Source organism: Bos grunniens, chromosome 15, assembly GCF_055505025.1.
Source record: "Bos grunniens cultivar Pamir isolate PY7600 chromosome 15, Bosgru_T2T1.0, whole genome shotgun sequence".
Taxonomy (NCBI): domain Eukaryota; kingdom Metazoa; phylum Chordata; class Mammalia; order Artiodactyla; family Bovidae; genus Bos; species Bos grunniens.
Window position 1 is genome coordinate 65,585,631 of NC_141179.1, and position 20,615 is coordinate 65,606,245.

Below are 20,615 nucleotides of genomic sequence, written 5' to 3' on the forward strand. Positions count from 1 at the left end.
CCTGCCAGGCTCCTCTGTCCATGGGCTTCTACAAGCAAGAATACTGGAATGGGTTGCCATGCCCTCCTCCGGGGGATCTTTCTGATCCAGGGATTGATCCTGCATCTCTTACCTCTCCTGCACTGGCAGGAGAGTTCTTTACTGCTAGTGCCACATATGGAGACGGCAATGGCACCCCACTCCAGTACTCTTGCCTGGAAAATCCCATGGACAGAGGAGCCTGGTAGGCTGCAGTCCATGGGGTCGCTAGGAGTCAGACACGACTGAGCGACTTCACTTTCACTTTTTACTTTCATGCATTGGAGAAGGAAATGGCAACTCACTTCAGTGTTCTTGCCTGGAGAATCCCAGGGATGGGGAGGCCTGGTGGGTTGCCATTTATGGATGGGGTCGCACAGAGTCGGACACGACTGAAGCGACTTAGCAGCAGCAGCAGCAGCAGTTGAATCTGAAGTCACAATGGCTATACATTGAATGGATCTGAGAGGCCCAGCTAAGGGAAGCTTTCTCAAAGGAATTCTTAAAGAATATTTTCTTTAGCTGTTTTCCTACCAAACTTCAGTACCCTGGAGGGCATGAGCTTGCTTCCTGAGAGAATTGCTGGGGGCGACAATTCGAAGAATGGACGCCATTGACTTCTGTGGCCAGTTCATGATATTGGTTCAAGGATGGTGTGGTGCTGATGGTGCTGCCATTGACTAGTATTGAATGGACCAGTCCCTTCAGCTATGGCTCATTCACTTCGTTAATTCAGGAACCACATTAATGACAGGCTATCATTAGATGATCCGTCAGTCAATCATTGAAGACTTAATCTTCCTACAGGTGACTTGACACTTGCTGGCTAAATTTATCTGAACTTCAGTTTCCTCATCCGTCGGTGGGAATGACCACACATGTAGTTTGATATTGCGTGTCTTCACACTGATATCCATGTCTCTGCACCGAACTCTAAAGCATGTCTATGGTCAAGGGACCAGGGGCGATGGTGGCTATGAGGATGGAGGCTGGTGTGAGGAGGGATGCTAGGGGAAATCTGTTGTGGATCCATGTAGATCTACTCTTATTGATCAAGCAAGTCTTACTTCTAAGACGCTGTTGATTATAATAGACAACACTGATTTAGGTAAACTTTGTAGGCAGAAAACATTACATTAAATGTATAAGTAGATGGTAAAGCTTATCCTAATTTCAGAAATGTTAAAATGTGAACTTAGTAAATATAGTAATTAAAAAATATATAATAGGCCAATATTTTCAGGAATATTAAAAATAAAAAAAGCAAGATCTAGTTGCATCCTTCAAGTAACAAACACTTTAGCAGAGAATTCAAAAAGAGACATTTAAAGTGAGTATAGAAGTCCAAGTCTAATTTTGAGTTAGGGACTGTAGGACTTCAGGGAGCAGGAGGTCAATAAGGGCTGAAACAGTCAGAAATCGCTTCTTGTGGGATATGGCATGTGAGTTGGGTTCTGAAAAATTGGAATGACTTGCTAAAAATGGTTGCTCGTTATGTGCCAAGTACAACAACTATAGAAATTGGGCCTGTCATTATCCCCATTTTACAGAAGGGGAAACTGAGGCTCAAAGAACTTCAGGAATTTGCCCAAGGTCATACAGCTAACAAGCAGCAGAGCCAGGGTCCCACTGCCTGAGTCAGAGCTCGGGCCATGGGCCACCATGCTCTGTGGTGTCTGAGACTGCCAGAAGGACAGGTCCTTTAAACAAGAGGAAAGTTGCAGGTGTGCAGAGACAATGAGCATGGGATGGCCCAGGAGCTCAAGTCTAACACATGCCACCTCATGGCAGTCCTGGGACATCAACCGCTATGAACTAGCAGGGATCTGTGGCTAGTTGATGAGGGGTTTTGAGTTTGAGGAGGTCTCAGATCTTGTCTGCTCTTCAGGGTCAGATTTTTGTGGGTCAGCAATGATGCTTGGTGAACAACTTTGATTTTTCTCTTACTCTGTCCATGAGTTTTTCCAGGATTACACTGTATTTCTTATGGAGGTTACTGCTGGGTTTTCTTCTTCCACTCATTTTTAACTAATATTGCTTTCTTAGGTTGTTTCCTTGCAATCTTCTACTATCTCCCACAATTTTATTTGCCTTAAAAAGTACAAAAGTCTGGACTACACACTGAAATTTCCTGAGTTTGGTTTTGTTGGAGACTCACTTAGAGAAACAGTCTCTGTTGTAAACACAGGATGGTGTAAGAACTCAGGCAGTGTGCTTTTACAAAATTTCAGTCTTTCATTGTTATGAACTTCTCTGATTTATCACCTTCTTCTAGAGTGTGTCATCATATGCTAACTGAAATCCAACAATTCTGGTACTTAAGAGTACTTATAAATGTGAGACATGAGCCTTCAAATTTGGGAAGCTGCTTGGCCTCACTGAGAGTTTCACATCAATGTTGACTGGTTTGTGCCTTGAACTTGCAAACTCAGGGAGGTTCCAATGAAGCATTTGTTACTCCCCAAGGTGTTTGTCTAGGGTCCACATTTGGGGAAGTTATCACTGAGCTGTTGGAGTTAAAGAGAAGACAAGTGTCGTCTTTGGTCGTGGACATCACTTGCCCCCATCTCTTTTCATGAAATGATGTTTTAATTCCTCTCGAAGTACAAAAGCAGGTAGGTAGGATTCAGTTTCATTCCGAGTCAATGGTTATCCTTTGGTTCCAAAGAACCAATACGAAATATGGGACTTGGCTGAACATTTTATTTCTTTTCCTTTTTCAATTTTTATTTTGTACTGGAGTATAGTTGATTTACAGTGCTATGTTAGTTTCGGGGGAACAGAAAAGTGATTCAGTTATATATACAGATATATCTATTCCTTTTCAATTCTTTCCCCCTTCAGGTTATTGCAGAATATTGAGTGGAGTTCCCTTTGCTATACTAGAGTCCTTGTTGGTTATCTGTTCTATATATAGTAGTGTGTATAGGTTAATCCTAAACTTCTAATTTATCTCCTCCCTTCCCTTTGTTAACCATAAGTTTGTTTTCTAAGTCTGTTTCTGCTTTGCAAATAAGTTCGTTTGTATCATTCTTTTTAGATTCCCCATATAAGCAATATCATCTGATATCTGTCATTCTCTGTCTGACTTACTTCACATAGTATGGTAATCTCTAGGTCTATTCATGTTGCTGCAAATGGTATTATTTCATTCTTTTTATGGCTGAGTAATATTCCACTGGGCTTCTCTGGTGGCTTCCCTGGTGGCAGTAAAGAATCTGCCTGCCAATGCAGGAGACATGGGTTTGATCCTGAGTTGGGAAGATCCTTTGGAGAAGAAAATGGCAACCCACTCTAGTATCTTGCCTGGTAAATCCCATGGACAGAGGAGCCTGGTGGGCTACAGTCAGACACACATCTCAGAGTCAGACAAGACTTAGTGACTAAATAAGAACAATATTTCACTGTATACATGTACCACATCTTCTTTATCCATTCCTTGGTTGATGGACATTTAGATTGCTTCCATGTCTTGGCTATTGTAAATAGTCCTGCAATAAACATTGAGGTGCATGTATCTTTTCAAATTATGTTTTTCTCTAGATATATGTCCAGGTGTGGAATTGCTGGATCATATCATAGCTCTATTTTTGACTTTTAAAGGAACCTCCATACTGTTCTCCATAGTGACTGTACCATTTACATTCCCACCAAGAGTGTAGGAGTGTTCTCTTTTCTCCACACCCTCTCCAACATTTCTTGTTTGTGGACTTTTTGATGATGGCTATTCTGAGTGAGAGCTTCCCTGGTAGCTCAGCTGATAAAGAATCCGCCTGCAATGCTTGAGACCCCAGTTCGATTCCTGGGTTGGGAAGATCCTCTGGAGAAGGGATAGGCTACCCACTCAAGTATTCATGGGCTTCCCTGGTGGCTCAGATGGTAAAGAATTCACCTGCAACAAGGGAAACCTGGATTCAGTCCCTGGGTTAGGAAGATCCCCTGGAGGAGGGCATGGCAATCCACTCCATTATTTTTGCCTGGAGAATCCCCATGGACAGAGGAGACAGGCAGGCTATAGTCCATGTGGTCACAAAGAGTTGGAAATGACTGAGTGACTAGGAACACACATTCTGACTGGTGTGAGGTGATATCTCATTGCAGTTTTGATTTACTTTTCTCTAATAATTAGTGATGTTGACAATCTTTTCATGTGCCTCTTGGTCATCTGTATGTCTTCTTTGGAGAAATGTCTATTTAGGTCTTCTTCCCATTATTTGATAGGGTTGCTTGTTTTTTTTTTTTAAATATTGAGCTGCATGAGCTGTTTGTATATTTTGGAAATTAATCCCTTGTTGGCTGCATCATTTGCAAATATTTTCTCCCAATCTGTGGGTTGTCTTTTCATTTTGTTTATGGTTTCCTTTGCTGTGCAAATTGGCTGAACAGTTTTAAATGATACAGTAGCTAAACAGACAACCATGGTGTTGCTAAAAGCAAAAGCCAGATAAGAAGGTAGCAAAGGAAAAACAAGAACAAGAAAGGGCAGTAGGTTTTGAATCTGATAGATGTAGGTTCAAAGCTTGGTGCTGTCACTCGGTAGCCAGTGACAACTACCTCCCTAAGACACAGTTTCCGCATCTAAAAACCTGGAGAAATAAATTGTTACTTCATAGAGTTTTGGTAAGGATTAAATGAAATAATATAAAACAAGAAGTACTTAGCTCAATGCCTGGCATTTATTGAATACTCAATAAATGATGGTTATACTTCTTACTATATTATTATTTTTGCTGCTGCTGCTGTTGTTATTAAACTTATCCACCTCTCAATTTCCTAATCAGCAAAATGAGAATAATGTTAGCTCTTCACTAGATTAATTGAAATAATACAGGTGTGTGCCCTGGCACTTAGTTGGTATTTATCCATCCATTTGTTCATTTTTCAGTCTCTTACCTGGTGTCTATCAAAAGTGTACTAACCTGGGAAGTTAGAAGGCCAGCATATCTGGCCAACAGTTATTAATTATCTTAAATAGAGTAATACTTTTATAAGATGTCATAATATATACTTTTATACTTACACTTTTTTATACATCTTATACTTTTATAAGATATTCATTCCCCGACCCAAACTTTTTTGTCCTGACTTCCCATGTGCCCTTCTGGGAACAGAGAAGCTTCAAGAATCCCAACAACTCAATTTACAGAGTGGCCAACAGTTCTGCCACCTGGCCATGGCCCACTCTCCATCTTTCTGCACAAGCCCTGTGGGTGGGCTTTGGCAAGTTCACCTTCTGCTGTACCTAGGGGAGAATGGATGCCACCTGCCTTTATAGGAGGGAAACAGGTGCAGCGTCTCTTTGATTTGGGGTTTGTCTTCACCCCAGGCTGCAGCTGTCACTTTGAGTAAAGTTCAGGTGGCATTAAGGCAAATGGCAGATTTTGCACAAGGCTATCTGAGGGAGGAAATAACCAACTGGGGTCAAGTGTTCCAGCCAAAGCAAGCGGTGAGTTGCACGATTGACCAGCAGACCATGGCTGTGCTAAGAGAGGCTGTCCAAGTATTTAAGGCTGTGAGTAGACTTGGGGGTGCGGGGGGAAGGGTGGAAATGACCAGGCTGGCTCTGGATCTGGCCCACATGGGGATAGGTGCTCAGCCCTTGCTGTAGCGGGGAACCTAGACTTGAAGTGTTACCTTACACCCATCTGACCACGGATGTTTGTTTTTGTTGCTTAGTTGCTAAGTCATATCCGCCTCTTTGCAACCCCGCGGACTGCAGCATGCCAGGCTCCTCTGTCCTTCACTATCTCCCAGAATTTGCTCAAATTCAAGTCCATTGAGTCAATGGTGCTATCTTACCATCTCATCCTCTACTGCCCCCTTCTCCTTTTGCCTTCAATCTTTCCCAGCATCAGTGTCTTTTCCAGTGAATTGGCTCTTCCATCAGGTGGCCAAAGTATTGCACCTTCAGTTTTAGCAACGGTCCTTCAAAGAACATTCAGGGTTGATTTCCTTTAGGAAGCCACTGATGTTTAACCAAGTTTAAATCAGAATTGGAGACTTTCTGGAGGACCTTTAGTATTGGGCCTTGAGGAGTTCATTTATCCGACCCAGAGGTTAGTAGAGTTGACTCCAGTCAGGCCACACAATATTTAGAAGGAGCAGTACTCTTTCAGGAGCCCTTGCAACTTACAAACTAGTTTAAGGTGATAGACGTTGAAGACAAGCCAAGATAGGTCTGGACGTAAGATTTGAAAATGTGGCAGACAGTGGCTAAAGAGGGCACTTGCAGGTAGAATTGGCAATCAGGAGTTCCATGAAAGTGAGAGTCGCTCAGTCGTGTCCGACTCTTTGCAACCCCAAGGACTATACAGTCCATGGAATTCTCCAGGTCAGAATACAGGAGTGGGTAGCCCTTCCCTTCTCCAGGGGATCTTCCCAGCCCAGGGATCAAACCCAGGTCCCCTGCATTGCAGGTGGATTCTTACCAACTGAGCCACAAGGGAAGCCCAAGAATATTGGAGTGGGTAGCCTATCCCTTCTCCAAAGGATTTTCCTGATCCAGGAATCGAACTGGAGTCTCCTGCATTACAGGCAGATTCTTTACAAACTGAGCTATCAGGGAAACCTGATAGCTATTGGATAGCTATCAGGAGCTCCAGAGGTCTTAGCTAAATAGAAATAGAGAAAGGTCTATTTTTGGGGGGGAAAAGAGTTATGACAGATTCAACATAGAGGGGAGAACAGGCAAAATTCCGTCGCTTGTACTCCCATCTGGTCATGTACAGTCTTAGACACAACTCCCAGCCACACCCCCTCTTATATCTTCCATGCTCTCCCCTAGACACCCTGTCCTCCCCAGCGACCCACCCTGCACAGCACAGATCCTCCCACGCCATGCACAGCCATCAGATAAACACAGTCTCCTTAGGAAGCTGATTAATAAAACTATTTTATCTATAATTACACTTGACTGATAATGTCCTCAGAGCCTGCATGGTTAGATTGGCTCAGATGGTAACATCCAGATTAGGACTGAACTCCCTTTGAACTCTGGACACACTGTTGGTCTCTCCAGCTCGGAGATTACAAATGGCTTTAGCTGGATTCGCCCCATGGAACTAGGAGGGTAAGTAGAATTCCAGCTTGCCTTGATTCCTTTTTCTCTCTGAGACTGTACAGATGATATCTCTGAGAACACATGGCCCAAAGTAGGAGGAAGGCCTGAATTCAATTACCTCCTCCAACTCACCACGGCATACTCTGGTGGCTCTACTTCCAAACCAACGTCAGTCTCAGGTTCCTTGGAAGAAGTGACTGTGAATGCTGTCTGGAGGACTGACACTTGAAAATAAACTGTTTAATTCTTGGATCTTAGGCTGTCGGGGATGGGCTCTACTGAGCCATAATTAACTCTTTAAAGTCTTCACGGTGTCCTGAAAATATCTGATTCTTTATGATGTAACACTGAATGGAGGCAGCGAAGAGGCCTTTTAGGCTAATTACATGTTGGAATGAGGTTAATGACGTGCTGAATATTCTTTGCATGGCTCCTCTGACATTGACAAGTCATTTGGTAACACGCTAGGGCTAAAGACACTGATGGCTTTTAAAGAAGGTGGGGGCTAGAAATTGAGCTAGACAGGCCCCTGATGTCACTCCTTAATTTAGTCCCTCCCCTGGAACTAGACCCCGTGTACCCCCCACCCCATTTCCAAGAATTAAGAGATCTTGATTTTCAACTGGCATTCGATGCCATGGGCCTGGAGATGGGGACTGCCATCCGCTTGGGTCTCAGCTCTGTCTTACACATTTTAGAGCAGCTGAATTTAGCTGAGGATGGAAGTAAGAACTTACTATCCGATGGCATGCTTTTCTGCTGAGCAGAAGGCATGTCAGGACGAATAAGCAACATGTGCATCAAAACGAACCACTGGATCACAGGAGAATGCCCAGCACACAGGAATGAGTCCTGATACCAGCCAACTGAAGGGACTTAATATTATGATCCCATTCTGCAGATGCACACTGGCATTTCAAAATTACCCAGGGAGATCCAACAACCACTCCTTTTCCGTCCTTCTACTCAGGGCCAGACATTATTTTAGTCACCTGGAGACCTGTTCCAAGTGCCTACAGCCTCGAATTAGGGGTGCCACGTGCTGCTTTTCTGACTCCCCAACATTTCCTATCTGGGTGAAATTGGGTAAAAATGAATCTCACAGCTTAGACTAAAGAGCGAAAAGTAACTACAAAAAGCCACCATGCTTCATGAGGATGCTTGTCCTACCCCCGAGGCATGGTGATAGAGTCTGGTTTGCAGGCTCAGTGGAAGTATAGGAACCTCTGAGTTTTCTCAGCACCCCCTTTTCTCACTCTTGGTGGAAGGATTGGAGCAAGGCTAGCCCTGCCCGCGGGCTGTCTCCTCTCCCATCTGGTGCCCCTTCCTCTCCCTGCACCCTCAGACACGCAGCACCCACCTCTGCTCGCTTGTCCTGCCAGGCTGGGCCGGGCTCCGGTCCTCCGACGTGGTCATTGCTTGGCCCTGAGAAGGCCCTAGTTGGCTGGGCTCCTCAGCGACAAGGATACCGCATGGCTGCTTCCAGGCCGGCGACACCCCCTTGGGGTGCCCCAGCCCCGAACAGCTTCCCACGTGCAGCAGGGCCCCAGAATGGCAGCCAGCAGGTGGCCCTCCCACCTCCACAATGCCCAGGTGGGAGCCGGAGGTCAGGCGAGTCTCCTGTTTTGACGGGAGCTACGAAGAAGAGAGACACCTGCCGCCTTGCCCGACGTGGCTGAGGTCTGAGTGAGCAGCAGGGCTGTGTCTGGGGAGGCGAGGCACGGCGTCTGGAGGAGGCACGAAGAAATGTGTCAGACAAAGCTCATCAGCACCTCAGCACCTGGCCAAATAGTAATTACCAGTGCCTCGTGCCACCCAGGAGAGGGAGGGCGATATCTGTATCCCCATTTTATAGAACGGTAAGTGGAGGCCCAAGGAGGTTACACAACTGCTTTTAGCCAGTCAGTCAGAGGCTAATCTTGGCCCTGAGTGAGGCTGAGTCAGAGGTTGCCAATGCACCATGGCAAGCGTGGCCCCAACAGATGTGGGGTCTGGTATCCTGAAACACCTTGCGAAGAAAATGTCTCCAGGCAGCTAATTCAGGACGGGTTACTGTTTATATTCCCTGCTTCGGATTTGCGAAGCTCACGAGGGTATATTAAAATCTCTGAGAATTCGTCTAGTAAAGAAACCTCTTTGATTTTGCTTAATCTAGTCTTTCTCAAACTTGAGCAACTTTTTCTAGTAACACCTATTAGCATACCCAGCTAGTGTTCCTCCAGACAGGTTGGGAAATTCTGAAGGAGACAGTCAACTCCCCAAGAGAAGGGACTGCGCCTCTTTCCCTGGGGTGTTCTCTGCACCGCCCGCTTGTGGCAGGCTCAGGAAACTGGGCAGATTTGAGCGGTGGGAGCGTTTTCCACGGAGAAGGCAATGGCAACCCACTCCAGGATTCTTGCCTGGAGAATCCCAGGGACAGAGGAGCCTGGTGGGCTGCCGTCTATGGGGTCACACAGAGTCGGACACGACTGAAGCGACTTAGCAGCAGCAGCAGCAGCGTTTTCCTAGTTCCTCAGGCGTGGAAGCCTGAAGTCATCTTCAACACTCATTCCTCAAAGTCCTTCCCAAGGCTGGCCACCATGTCACACTGACTCCACACCACTGTGACATTTCTCTCCTGTCTATCCCTCTTCCTTTACAGTCAGTGACAAATGACCCACTGCCTCCACAGAGAGGACTTCCTGACCATCCTTTCTAACAAAGCACCTCATGTCTGGGTGGCTAGGTTGCTCAACCCCAGGGGGCGCCCTCTCCACAGGCTACGACACCAGTGGTGCCTGCTGGAGTATGCACCAGGGCTGCCCTTCACTCTTGATCCCCTTGCTTCACGCTACTTTTCTTCACAGGACTGTCCAATACTTGACGCTGCGTTTACTTGTATATTTATTTGTTTACTGATTATCTCCAGGATGCCAACTGATGGTTGTGCAGGTGGCTCACTGCCCAAGAAGGCAGGGCTAGGCATTATCTTGTGCTTTTTTTTTTTTTTTAATCATTCTTGAATCCACACCTAGCTTACAAAACGCGCTGCATGCAATAAGCGAGAGGAGATAAACACCCAGCCTGAGCTCTACCTTCTGAGTGTCCTGTGAGAGCCTGCATCTTCCCACAAAACTGCCTTTATTCAAGTTGTGTCCACCCAGAAAGGGATTCTGATTTATACAAAGGTGCCACATGGGCTCACCTCTTGGTCTCTTCCATAACGTGAGCTCCACGAACTGAGTGGCCATTAGTTTATTATCCAAACCATGGCAATTTTAAGAATAAACATGGCAATAATACTGAAGTGGGTTGTCCCTTTCCTTCTGCAGAGGGTCTTCCTTACCCAGGGATCAAACTCCGGTCTCCTACATTGCAGGCAGATTCATTACCTGCAGGGAAGCCACCAGGGAAGCCCTGAATAAACATGGTACTATTTACTAATTGTATGGGGACAACAGACAAAAGTTGGGACTGTCCTGGACAAACCAGAACATATGGGCACCCTGTCCAGGTGGGTAGACTTTGTTTTGTTTATTGCTTTATGCTTGCTGTCTCGTGTCTGGCACATTCTACTCGTGGCATGTTTGAGAGGATGATTCCTGCTATCATCCCCAAGTGAGGCTCCCTGTTTTAAGCCTCTCTCCTCTCCTAATCCATTCTACCACACTGATCCTCCTAAAATACCATTGCATATGCAGAAACTCCCGTTCCAGCATCTCTAAAGATTCCACAGCTCCATTTTCCAAATTGTCTTCATGTTAACGTAAACACTAAATTCAGTACGCTGCATTTAATGAAAAAAATAAAGAAGAGAAAATAAGAGTGCTATGGGATAATACTTGGAGAATATTTGAATATCCACAAAGACACAGTGTGTGCGTGCCAAGTCACTTCAGTCTTGTCTGACTCTATGCAATCCTATGGACTGTAGCTTGCCAGGCTCCTCTGTCCATGGGATTTTCCAACCAAGAATACTGGAGCGGGTTGCCGTATCCTCCTCTAGGAGGGGATCTTCCTGACCCAGGGATTGAATCCACATCTTATCTACTTGTATTGGCAGGCTGGTTCTTTACCACTAGCGCCACCTGGAAAGATACGGTAGACGTGAAAGAAAGAATTGCAGAAAATAACCATGGTCAACTTCGTTTAACTTCAAGAAGTTATCCAGTGATCCAAAAATGCATTCAATCTAGAATTCTCATTTTGGGGACTTCTCTGGTGGTCCAGTGGTTAAGACTTCACCTTTCAATGCAGGGCATGCAGGTTCGATCCCTGGTCAGGGAGCTAAGATCCCACATGTGTTGGGGCCAAAAAGCCAAAGCATAAAACAGAAGAAATACTGTAATAAATTCAACAAAAACTTTAAAAATGGTCCAGGTCAAAAAAATATTAAAATAAAATCCTGTTTTGACCTAATACATTTGATGGGATTAGATGAGAAACACTTTGGAATACTTTTCCATAGGCCCAAGTCCTTAGTTTGATATCCAAATGCAGTAACAATCAAACCCACATATTTCTCCATATGGAGCGCCTATAACTTCCCCTACAGGAACCTGTGGTTTATTCATTTATCCAGTAAATATTTTCTGAGTACCTACTGTGTGCCTGGCTCTCTTCTAGTGACTGGGAACACTGAGGTGAATAAGCAAGATCCCTATAGAACTCATGGTCTGGAGGTCCATGAAGAAAAACAAATCCCTGTTTTCGCCGGTCTGATCTGGAAAGACCTCACCCAGGGAGTGGCATTTGAGTTGAATGTCACCTGAACGACGTGGTATTAGCTAAGTGGGTTTGTTCTCCATTTCCAAAATTACCCCTTGTATACTTGTCAGTCCCTGAGCTCTTGATCACTTTCTTCTTGAAGCTGGAATTTTTCTCTCCATGTTTTTTCACTTACCTAAATTCCATTTTTCCTTCGATGATTCCTTACAGTCTAATTTTCTACAGTAAACTTCTTGAAGCTCTCATGCATCTCCAGCAACATCTAAGTTCCTCCAGCAAGTCAATCCATCACGTGTTTGGCCTTTAGCATGGGCTACCCGGCATTGTCTTATATCTCTTTTTCTTTGAGGCTTTCCTGAATTCATATCTAGATTGTAAGCCTTTGTGCACATTAGGAAGTCAATAAACATTTGTTGATGATAAAGATATATTCTCCAGCATGGACTAGATGAGGGATGAAAAATGGCTTTTATCTTGCATGCCAAATTGGACTGATGGTTATGACTGCCTGGGGAGTTGTGTTTAGAAGGATCCTGATGCAGTATGTAAAGAGTGCCACAACCTACCAGCAATGTTTTCTGTGTATGTGTATGTGTCGGGGGGTCGGTGGGAGGGTGCTTGGGGTGGTGGGGCAGAGCATAGGCACAACTATTTACTATTCTTGAGCTAGACTCTGCAGAGGTTGAATGTTATTAGCTCAAATGGGATTAAGTGGTGCATAGGACTACAGGAGTTCTCAGGTAGAAGTCTAGGTAATATATCCACTCTCAGGTGCTCAGTGTCTAGATGTGGATCTCATCAGGGTTCCTTGTACCAGGAGGGAGAAGGACAAAATGATAGGAGAGAGCCTTTCTGAACACGTCAGTCTCTGGCTCCATGTTGCTTTTGGTGGCTGCAGAAAAGAAACTGTTGTAAGAGGGGATGGAAAGGGTGCAAGCTCTTTACTTGTTCAGCCTCTTAAGATGGAGCTCAAGCCAAGAAAACTCAACTCTCTCCTTCTGTACTATAATATGGGGCTTTAAGAAGGTCTTAGCATCCTAGATTTAGAGGTACAACTATTTGAATATGGGTAATTTTTTGGGCTCCAAAATCACTGCAGATGGTAATTGCAGCCATGAAATTAAAAGATGCTTACTCCCTGGAAGGAAAGTTATGACTAACCTAGATAGCATATTGAAAAGCAGAGACATTACTTTGCCAACAAAGGTCCGACTATTCAAGGCTATGGTTTTTCCAGTGGTCGTGTATGGATGTGAGAGTTGGACTGTGAAGAAAGCTGAGTGCCAAAGAATTGATGCTTTTGAACTGTGGTGTTGGAGAAGACTCTTGAGAGTCTTTTGGACTGCAAGGAGATAAAACCAGTCCATTCTAAAGGAAATCAGTCCTGGGTGTTCATTGGAAGGACTGATGTTGAAGCTGAAACTCCAATACTTTGACCACCTCATACGAAGAGTTGACTTATTGGAAAAGACTCTTATGCTGGGAGGGATTGGGGGCAGGAGGAGAAGGGGACGACAGAGGATGAGATGACTGGATGGCATCACTGACTCGATGGACATGAGTTTGGGTAAACTCTGGGAGTTGGTGATGGACAGGGAGGCCTGGTGTGTTGTGATTCATGGGGTCACAAAGAGTCGGACATGACTGAGCGACTGAAAAAAAAAAAAAGAAAGAAGGAAATAGCTTTTAATGGCATCTGAAAATTATAATAAGAAAAAATAGCAAAGGAACAAATAAAAGGAAAGAAATCATCTATGATTTCTCATCCTGAATGTAGTTCCTACTCTGGGCTGTTTATTCATCCCTTCAACAATATTTACTTTGTGTCCATCATGAATCAGCACCAGGTTCTGGGCTAGAGCAATGCAGAAAGTAGTGAGTGCGTTCAGTTCAGTTTAGTCGCTGAGTTGTGTCTGACTCTCTTTCTGCCCCCATGGACTGCAGCGTGCCAGATTTTCCTGTCTATCACCAGCTCCTGGAGCTTGCTGAAACTCATGTCAATTGAGTCGGTGGTGCCATCCAAACATCTCATCCTCTGTTGTCCCTTTCTCCTCCTGCCTTCAATTTTTCCCAGCATCAGGGTCTTTTCTAATGAGTGGGCTGTTCGCATTAGGTGGCCAGAGTATTAAGAGCTTCAGCTTCAGCATCAGTCCTTCCAATGAATATTCAGAATTGATTTCCTTTTGGATTGACTGGTTTGATCTCTTTGCTGTCTGAGGGACTCTCAAGAGCCTTTTCTTCAGCACCAGTGTTTGAAAGCATCAATTCTTGGGCACTCAGCCTTTATGGTTTAATGGTTCATCTCTCATATCCGTACATGTTTACTGGAAAAACCATAGGTTTCACTATATGGAACTTTGATGTCCCTTCTATTAATATTTCCTACTATTTAGGAGATGAGATTCCTAGAGAGCCCCAAAGATGTAAGAGATATAGGGGAGTGATCTACCCCACCACCTTTCCTTCTGAAGACAGAGTTCTCACAAGATGGAGTGCATGGACCAGTGGGGCCTACAGGTATGTTTTTGTTTGGTTTGCAAACAAACACACATTTTTATGGCTTGTGTATGAGGTGGTGTTTTGTTTTTTCCTGTGAATTAGTTGCCTTATTTGAAAATCAGGAAATTTATAGGCAAATCCAGATCACCAATTTCTTTTTAAAGTCACATCTGACATCACTAATTTCTCAGTGCTGTGGCAGTAATTTCCTGGACGTGTGTGGAGAAGCATTTGGTCACTGCTTCATGCTGCCTCATACTGTGAACTTTGTTTGTACCCTGTTGTGTTTAGTTTGAGTTTTTTTTAAATTTTTTAAATTGCATTTAAAAAATTGACTGGTTTTGATCTCCTTGCAGTCCAAGGGACTCTCAAGAGTCTTCTCCAACACCACGTATCTAAAAGGAAAACATAAGATTTCTTTTTGTTGATTATAAAGTGTAGTGGACTGGAAGGTAGCTCCTCCCAAATATGTCCACATTGTAATTCCCAGAAGCTGTGACTATTACGTTATACAGTTAAGAGCGAATAAAACATGATTCCGTTCAGGATCTTGACAGTAAGCGTTTATCCTGGATTGTCTATGTATGATCACGTGTATCCTTACAACAGAGAAGGCTTTTAGGGCCAGACACACAGAAGAGGTGAAGGCGAGGAGGTGGAGGCATAGAGTGGGTAGATGTGGACTCAAGATGAGAAACATCAACAGCCACTTGAAGCTGGAAGAAGCCTACTTTCCAGGGAGCCTTTGGAAGGAACGTGGTTCTGCCGACAGCTGATTTCAGACTTCTGACTCCTGGAACTGTGAGAAAATAGATTTCTGTTGTGGTAAGCCAGGAAGCTTGTGGTCATTTGTCATGACAGGTCTAGGGACTAAATAAAGAAAGTAATATGTATGCTTTGCAGAAACTGCAGGCAAATCCATAAAAAGGAAATGTTACGGTAATTCCACAGTTAAGTTATTCTGTAGTTAAGGGACACACACACATGAGGATTATTCTGAACCTCTTTCCATGTTTTATTGTTCTTTTTAAGTTGAAGTATCATTTATAATATTATGTCAGTTTCAGGGGTACAACATAGTGATTCAATAGTTTTACAGACTATACTCCATTTAAAGTTATTGCAAAATATTGGGTAGGTCAAAATGTTCGTTTGGGTTTTCTGTAAGATGATGGAAAAATCCAAATGAACTTTTGGGCCAACCCATTAATAAGCTATTTCTCTGTACTGTTCAATGTACCCTTATTGATTCTTTATTTTATACATAGTAGTTTGTGTCTCTTACTCCCATATCCCTAACTTGCCCCTCTGCCGTCCCTCTCCCACGAATAACCACTAGTTTGTTCTCTATGTGAGTCTGTCTTGTTACATACAATCATTTTATTGTTTAGATTCTACATATAAATGATAGCAGAGTATTCATCTTTCTCAGTCTGACATAATACCAAGTCCATCCACATTGTTGCAAATGGCAGAATTTCATTTTTAAATGACTAATATTCCATTGTGTGTACACAGCACATCTTATTATTCATCCATCTGTTGATGAAAACTTAAGTTGCTTCCATATCTTGGCTATTATAAATGATGCTGCTATGAATATTAGAGTGAACATACCTTTATGAATTAGTGTTTTCACTTTCTTCAGAAATACTTCTGGAAGTGGGATTGCTGCCTCATACGGTAGTTCTAGTTTTTGTTTGCTGAGACATCTCCATACTGTTTTCCATAGTGACTGTACCAATTCACATGGCCACCAACAGTGTATAAGATTACTATATAAATATCTGTTGCTTTTCTATGCACTAATGATGAATTATCAGAAAGAGAAAGCAAGAAGACAATTCTATTTAAAATCACATTAGAAAGAATAAACTACCTAAGAATAAACTTAACCGAGGAAATGAAAGACCTGTACTCTGAAAAGTATAAAAGATTGGTAAAGGAAATTGACAACGATCCAAAGAAATGGAAAAATATTTGTGTTCATGGATTAGAAGAACTAATACTGTTAAAATATCCATACTACCTAAAGCAATCTACAGATTTAATGTAATTCCTATCAAAATGCTCATGACAGTTTTCACAGAATTAGAACAAGCAGTCCCCAAATGTATATGGAACCACAAAAGATCTGGAATTGCCAAAGCAATCTTGAGATAAAAGAATAAACCTGGAAGAATCATACTTTCTGACTTCAGACTATACTACAAAGTACAGTAATTAAAACAGCATAGCTCTGGCACAAAAACAGACACACGAGTCAATGGAACAGAGAGTCCAGAAATAAATCCACCCATTTATGGTCAATTAGTCTATGAGAAGGAAATGGCAACCCACTCCAGTGTTCTTGCCTGGAGAATCCCAGGGGCGGCGGAGTCTGGTGGGCTGCCGTCTATGGGGTCGCACAGAGTCGGACACGACTGACGCGACTTAGCAGCAGCAGCAGCAGTCTATGACAAAGGAGGAAAAAATATGCAATGGAGAAAATACAGTCTTTCAACAAGTGGTTCTTAGAAAAATGCACAGCTACATGTAAAGGAATGAACTCAGAACATCTTCTCATACTGTATATAAAAATAAACTCAAAATAAGACCTGAAACCATAAAACTCCCAAAAGAGAAGATATGCAGAACACTCTTTGATATATATTGTAGCAATGATTTTTTTTTAGTCTGTCTCCTAAAGCCAAAGAAACAAAAGCAGAAATAAACAGATGGGATCTAATTAAACTTAAAAGCTTTTGCATATCTTTTTTTTTTCTTTTAGCAGTATATTAATGACTTCCACCCTAGTCTGTCTAATATGTGTGCTATAATTTATTTAACCAATATCCTCGTGTTCGATGTTTTGGTTATTTCTAGTTTTCCACTGCTACAAATGCCACTGCAGATCTTTTTGATGGTAGCAACTTGGATAGCGCACCTCTCCACTGCCTGAGTGAGCCTCCCAGAGCTGAGCCTGGGAACTGGTGACTGAGAGGTCATTGGTTGGGCTTGGGGTTGGGGCTGGGGATTTGGTGGAGGGCAGTGGTGGGGCAGAACAGGCCAAACTTATTAGCACGAAGGAGTGACTTCAAAACCCGTAACACTTTTCTTCTGAATGACTAGGATTAAGGAAAAATTTATGACCCAGCTGAGAAGAGCAGGAGAGTGTTTTCAACTTTGGATTCAGAGAAAGATATGTGACCGGGTGAATGTAGATTTACGGCTATGCAATAGTGTCGATTGGAGTAAACATTGTTTAGAGGCTGCCTATTGCTTCAGCCCTGCCCCACCCAATGGGATGCAAAGCTAGACAAAACCATTTTCTGCGGGAAACACACCCCTCCTCAAAAGGGCAATGGGTGATGATGAAGACTTCAGAAATTGGAGCCATCACCAAATGTGGCATAAGAAAGAATACATTTGTAATCAGGAGAAAAACTTTTGTGTGTGTGTGTATTTTAATGTAGTCACTGTCTTGTACATTATTGTGTCTCCATGTTTCTATTTTGAGGAGAGGGTGACAGAAATTGAAGGAAGCAACAAGAGATGGACTTGAAATTGAAAAAAAAAAAAAAGTCCAGGGAATGAAATTCAGACACACGCTACAACCATGAAACATGAAGATGAACCTTGAGGATATCATGCTAAGTGAAATCAACTAGTCACAAAAGGACAAATACAGTAGGATTCTACTCATATGAGGTACCTAACCTTGTCAAATTAATAGAAACAGAAAGTAGAACAGTGGTGGCCAGGGGTGGTAAAGAGAGGTGTGAAGGAGGAATTCTTATTTAATGGGTGCTGAGTTTCAGATTGTGAAGATGAAACAGTTCTGGAGATGGATGGTGATAATAGTTGCACGACAGTGTGAACAGGCTCAGTGCCACTGAGCTGTACACCTAAAATGGTCAAAATGGGAAATTTTATGTTATGTATATTTAAAAGAGCAGGCCCTGATGCTGGGAAAGATTGAAGGCAAAAGGAGAAGAGGGTGGCAGAGGATGAGATGGTGAGATAGCATCACGGGCTCAATGGACACGAGTCCATGGCGTCGCAGAGTCGGACACAACTTAGTGACCGAACAACAACAAATGTAGCAGAGCCTGGATTTAAACCCAGGTCTGCCTGGATTTGGAACCCATGTGAGGTTTTTCTCTGGTTTACTGGCTTAGACTACAGCTGGCTTCTGGCAAGTTTCTTATACACTGTTCATTCAGTGTGGCCGTCTGCAGCAACAGGAAGGCGGAGATTATTTGTTGGTTTTCTCTTATACTAAAATTCAATGTTTTAAGATGGTCTCTGACTTGTAGGGTCTCTTTTCCAACTTCTTAGAAGTTGTACAAGTCCAAGCCTGCCTAACTTCATTGCTTTTCTAAGAACTCCTGACATCAAGACAGCTTGTATTTTGAGACATTGTGTTACAATGATTTATTGACTTATCTGTCTTGTCTACCAGGTTCTAAACTCTCAGAGGGTGTGGACTTAGTCTGATTTATCTGTTTCCTCAGTGCCTAGCACTGTGCCTGACTCATAGGAGGGGGCTTATTAAAAATTTGCTGAAAGAATGAAGTCAGACAGACCAATGAAAAAGCTTTAAAAAATGAACTTGTCAAGACTTATCTGGTTCATTAATGACATGATCTATGAAGGACAGTGCTCAGATTAGATCCTCACCTTGATGTCCATTTCTATTTATCTGAGTGATAGAGATTAAGTCTTGGTAGGTTGGCTGGGCAAACAGAAATAAATATGATAAACTCCTATTGTTAAGGAGCTTAGAGTCTGGAAGGGTGGTGCAAAATTACACACAAATCCAGGGAATAGTGGTTACAGGGTAAACAGTGTTGAAGAGGGAAGAGATTTCTGGAGAAGGATGAGAAAAGAGACAGAGTGGAGTTGTTCAGATCCCAAACCTTTGCACAGGGGCTGCCTTCACAGGTATATAACTCTGGCACATAATCCTCTAAGACTCAGTTTCCTCATGTAAAAAAAGGGGAACTATTTTATGGGTTGAACTATGTCCGCAAGGATGTTGAAGTCCTAGCCATCAGTACCTGTGAATGTGACCTTATTTGAAAAAAAAACAAAAAACAAAAAACAAACCTTTGCTGATGATCAAGTTAAGATGAGGTTATAATAGTGAGTCCTAAGCCAGTATGACTGATATTCTTATATAAAGGAGAAATTGGGGCACAAAGACAGACACGTCAGGGGGAAGACGATGCGGAGACACAAGAGAGTGCTACCTACATGCCAAGGAATACTGGGGCTACCACAGCCTAGGGGAGAGACATGGGTCAGATTCTTCCTCGTAGCCCTCAGAAGAAACCAACTTAACATCTTGATTTTAGACCTCTAGTCTCCAGAACTGTGAGATAATACATTTCTGTTGTTTAAGCCACACAGTTTGGGGTACTTTGTTGTGGCAGCCCTAGCAAACTAATATAGGGGCAATAATAGTGTTTGTCTCATGGAGATGTGAGAATTAGGGGAGATAAAATAAGCAAAGTGATTAGCATAGTACTTGGTATGTAGCGTGGTGCTGGAGAAGACTGTGGTGTGGGAGAAACTGTGGTGTGGGATAAGACTCTTGAGAGTCCCTTGGACTGCAAGGAGATCAAACCAGTTAATCCTAAAGGAAGTTAGTACTGAATATTCATTGGAAGGATTGATGTTGAAGCTGAAGCTCTAATACTTTGGCCACCTGATGCGAAGAACTGACTCCTTAGAAAAGATCCTGATGTTGGAAAAGATTGAAGGCAGGAGGAAAAGGGAATGACAGAGGATGAGATGATTGGATGGCATCACCGACTTGATGGACATGAGTTTGAGCAAGCTCTGGGAGCTGGTGATGGACAGGGAAGCTTGGTGTGCTGCAGTCCACGGGGTTGCAAAGAGTCAGACATGACTGAGCGACTGAACTGAACTGAACTGAAATGCTTGATAACTGTGGGTGGGGTGATCTCTCTTGATCTGGTGAAATGACGTGAGGCCTCGCAGAGGTGGTGGCATTTGGATTAAGGCAGGCAAGCTGGGTAGGATGTGCACATTGGGAAGAGGTATAGGAGGAGGGGTCCATGAAACTGCCATTTGCAATGAAATCTTGGTCCCAGGAGGACATACACTCAGCCCTTACAGTCCTGCCTTTGGCCCAGGTGCAAGTGGTTGTTGGGTAATGTGGGGATTCTTGTTATTTTTGCCTGGCCAGCCTTTCTTTTCTCTTCCTTGGATAACAGCTACTCAGTTTTCCTTTGGTAAAGTCACCCCTCCCTTGCTCCAATCATGACTCTGCCCTTCCCCAGGCTGGGGGAGTGGGGGGGGATGCAGCGGGCATATGCCCCAA

The 20,615-nt window shown here is 43.4% G+C and overlaps 1 protein-coding gene and 1 long non-coding RNA gene across 2 annotated transcripts in view; one reads left to right on the plus strand and one right to left on the minus strand.

The window, feature by feature from the left end:
* The window catches only part of ELF5 (E74 like ETS transcription factor 5), a 46,662-nt gene extending 38,090 nt beyond the window's left edge, over positions 1-8,572 (minus strand). The window contains exon 1 of the mRNA XM_086341127.1: positions 8,439-8,572. Coding sequence (XP_086197253.1) covers positions 8,439-8,494 — 56 coding nt within the window. The 5' untranslated portion in view covers positions 8,495-8,572. The remainder of the gene's footprint in view (positions 1-8,438) is intronic.
* Positions 8,573-15,855: 7,283 nt separating this feature from the next.
* LOC147358411 (uncharacterized) overlaps positions 15,856-20,615 on the plus strand; it is a 39,796-nt gene continuing 35,036 nt past the window's right edge. Inside the window, exon 1 of the long non-coding RNA XR_015142253.1 lies at positions 15,856-17,974. This is a non-coding gene — a long non-coding RNA (uncharacterized LOC147358411). The remainder of the gene's footprint in view (positions 17,975-20,615) is intronic.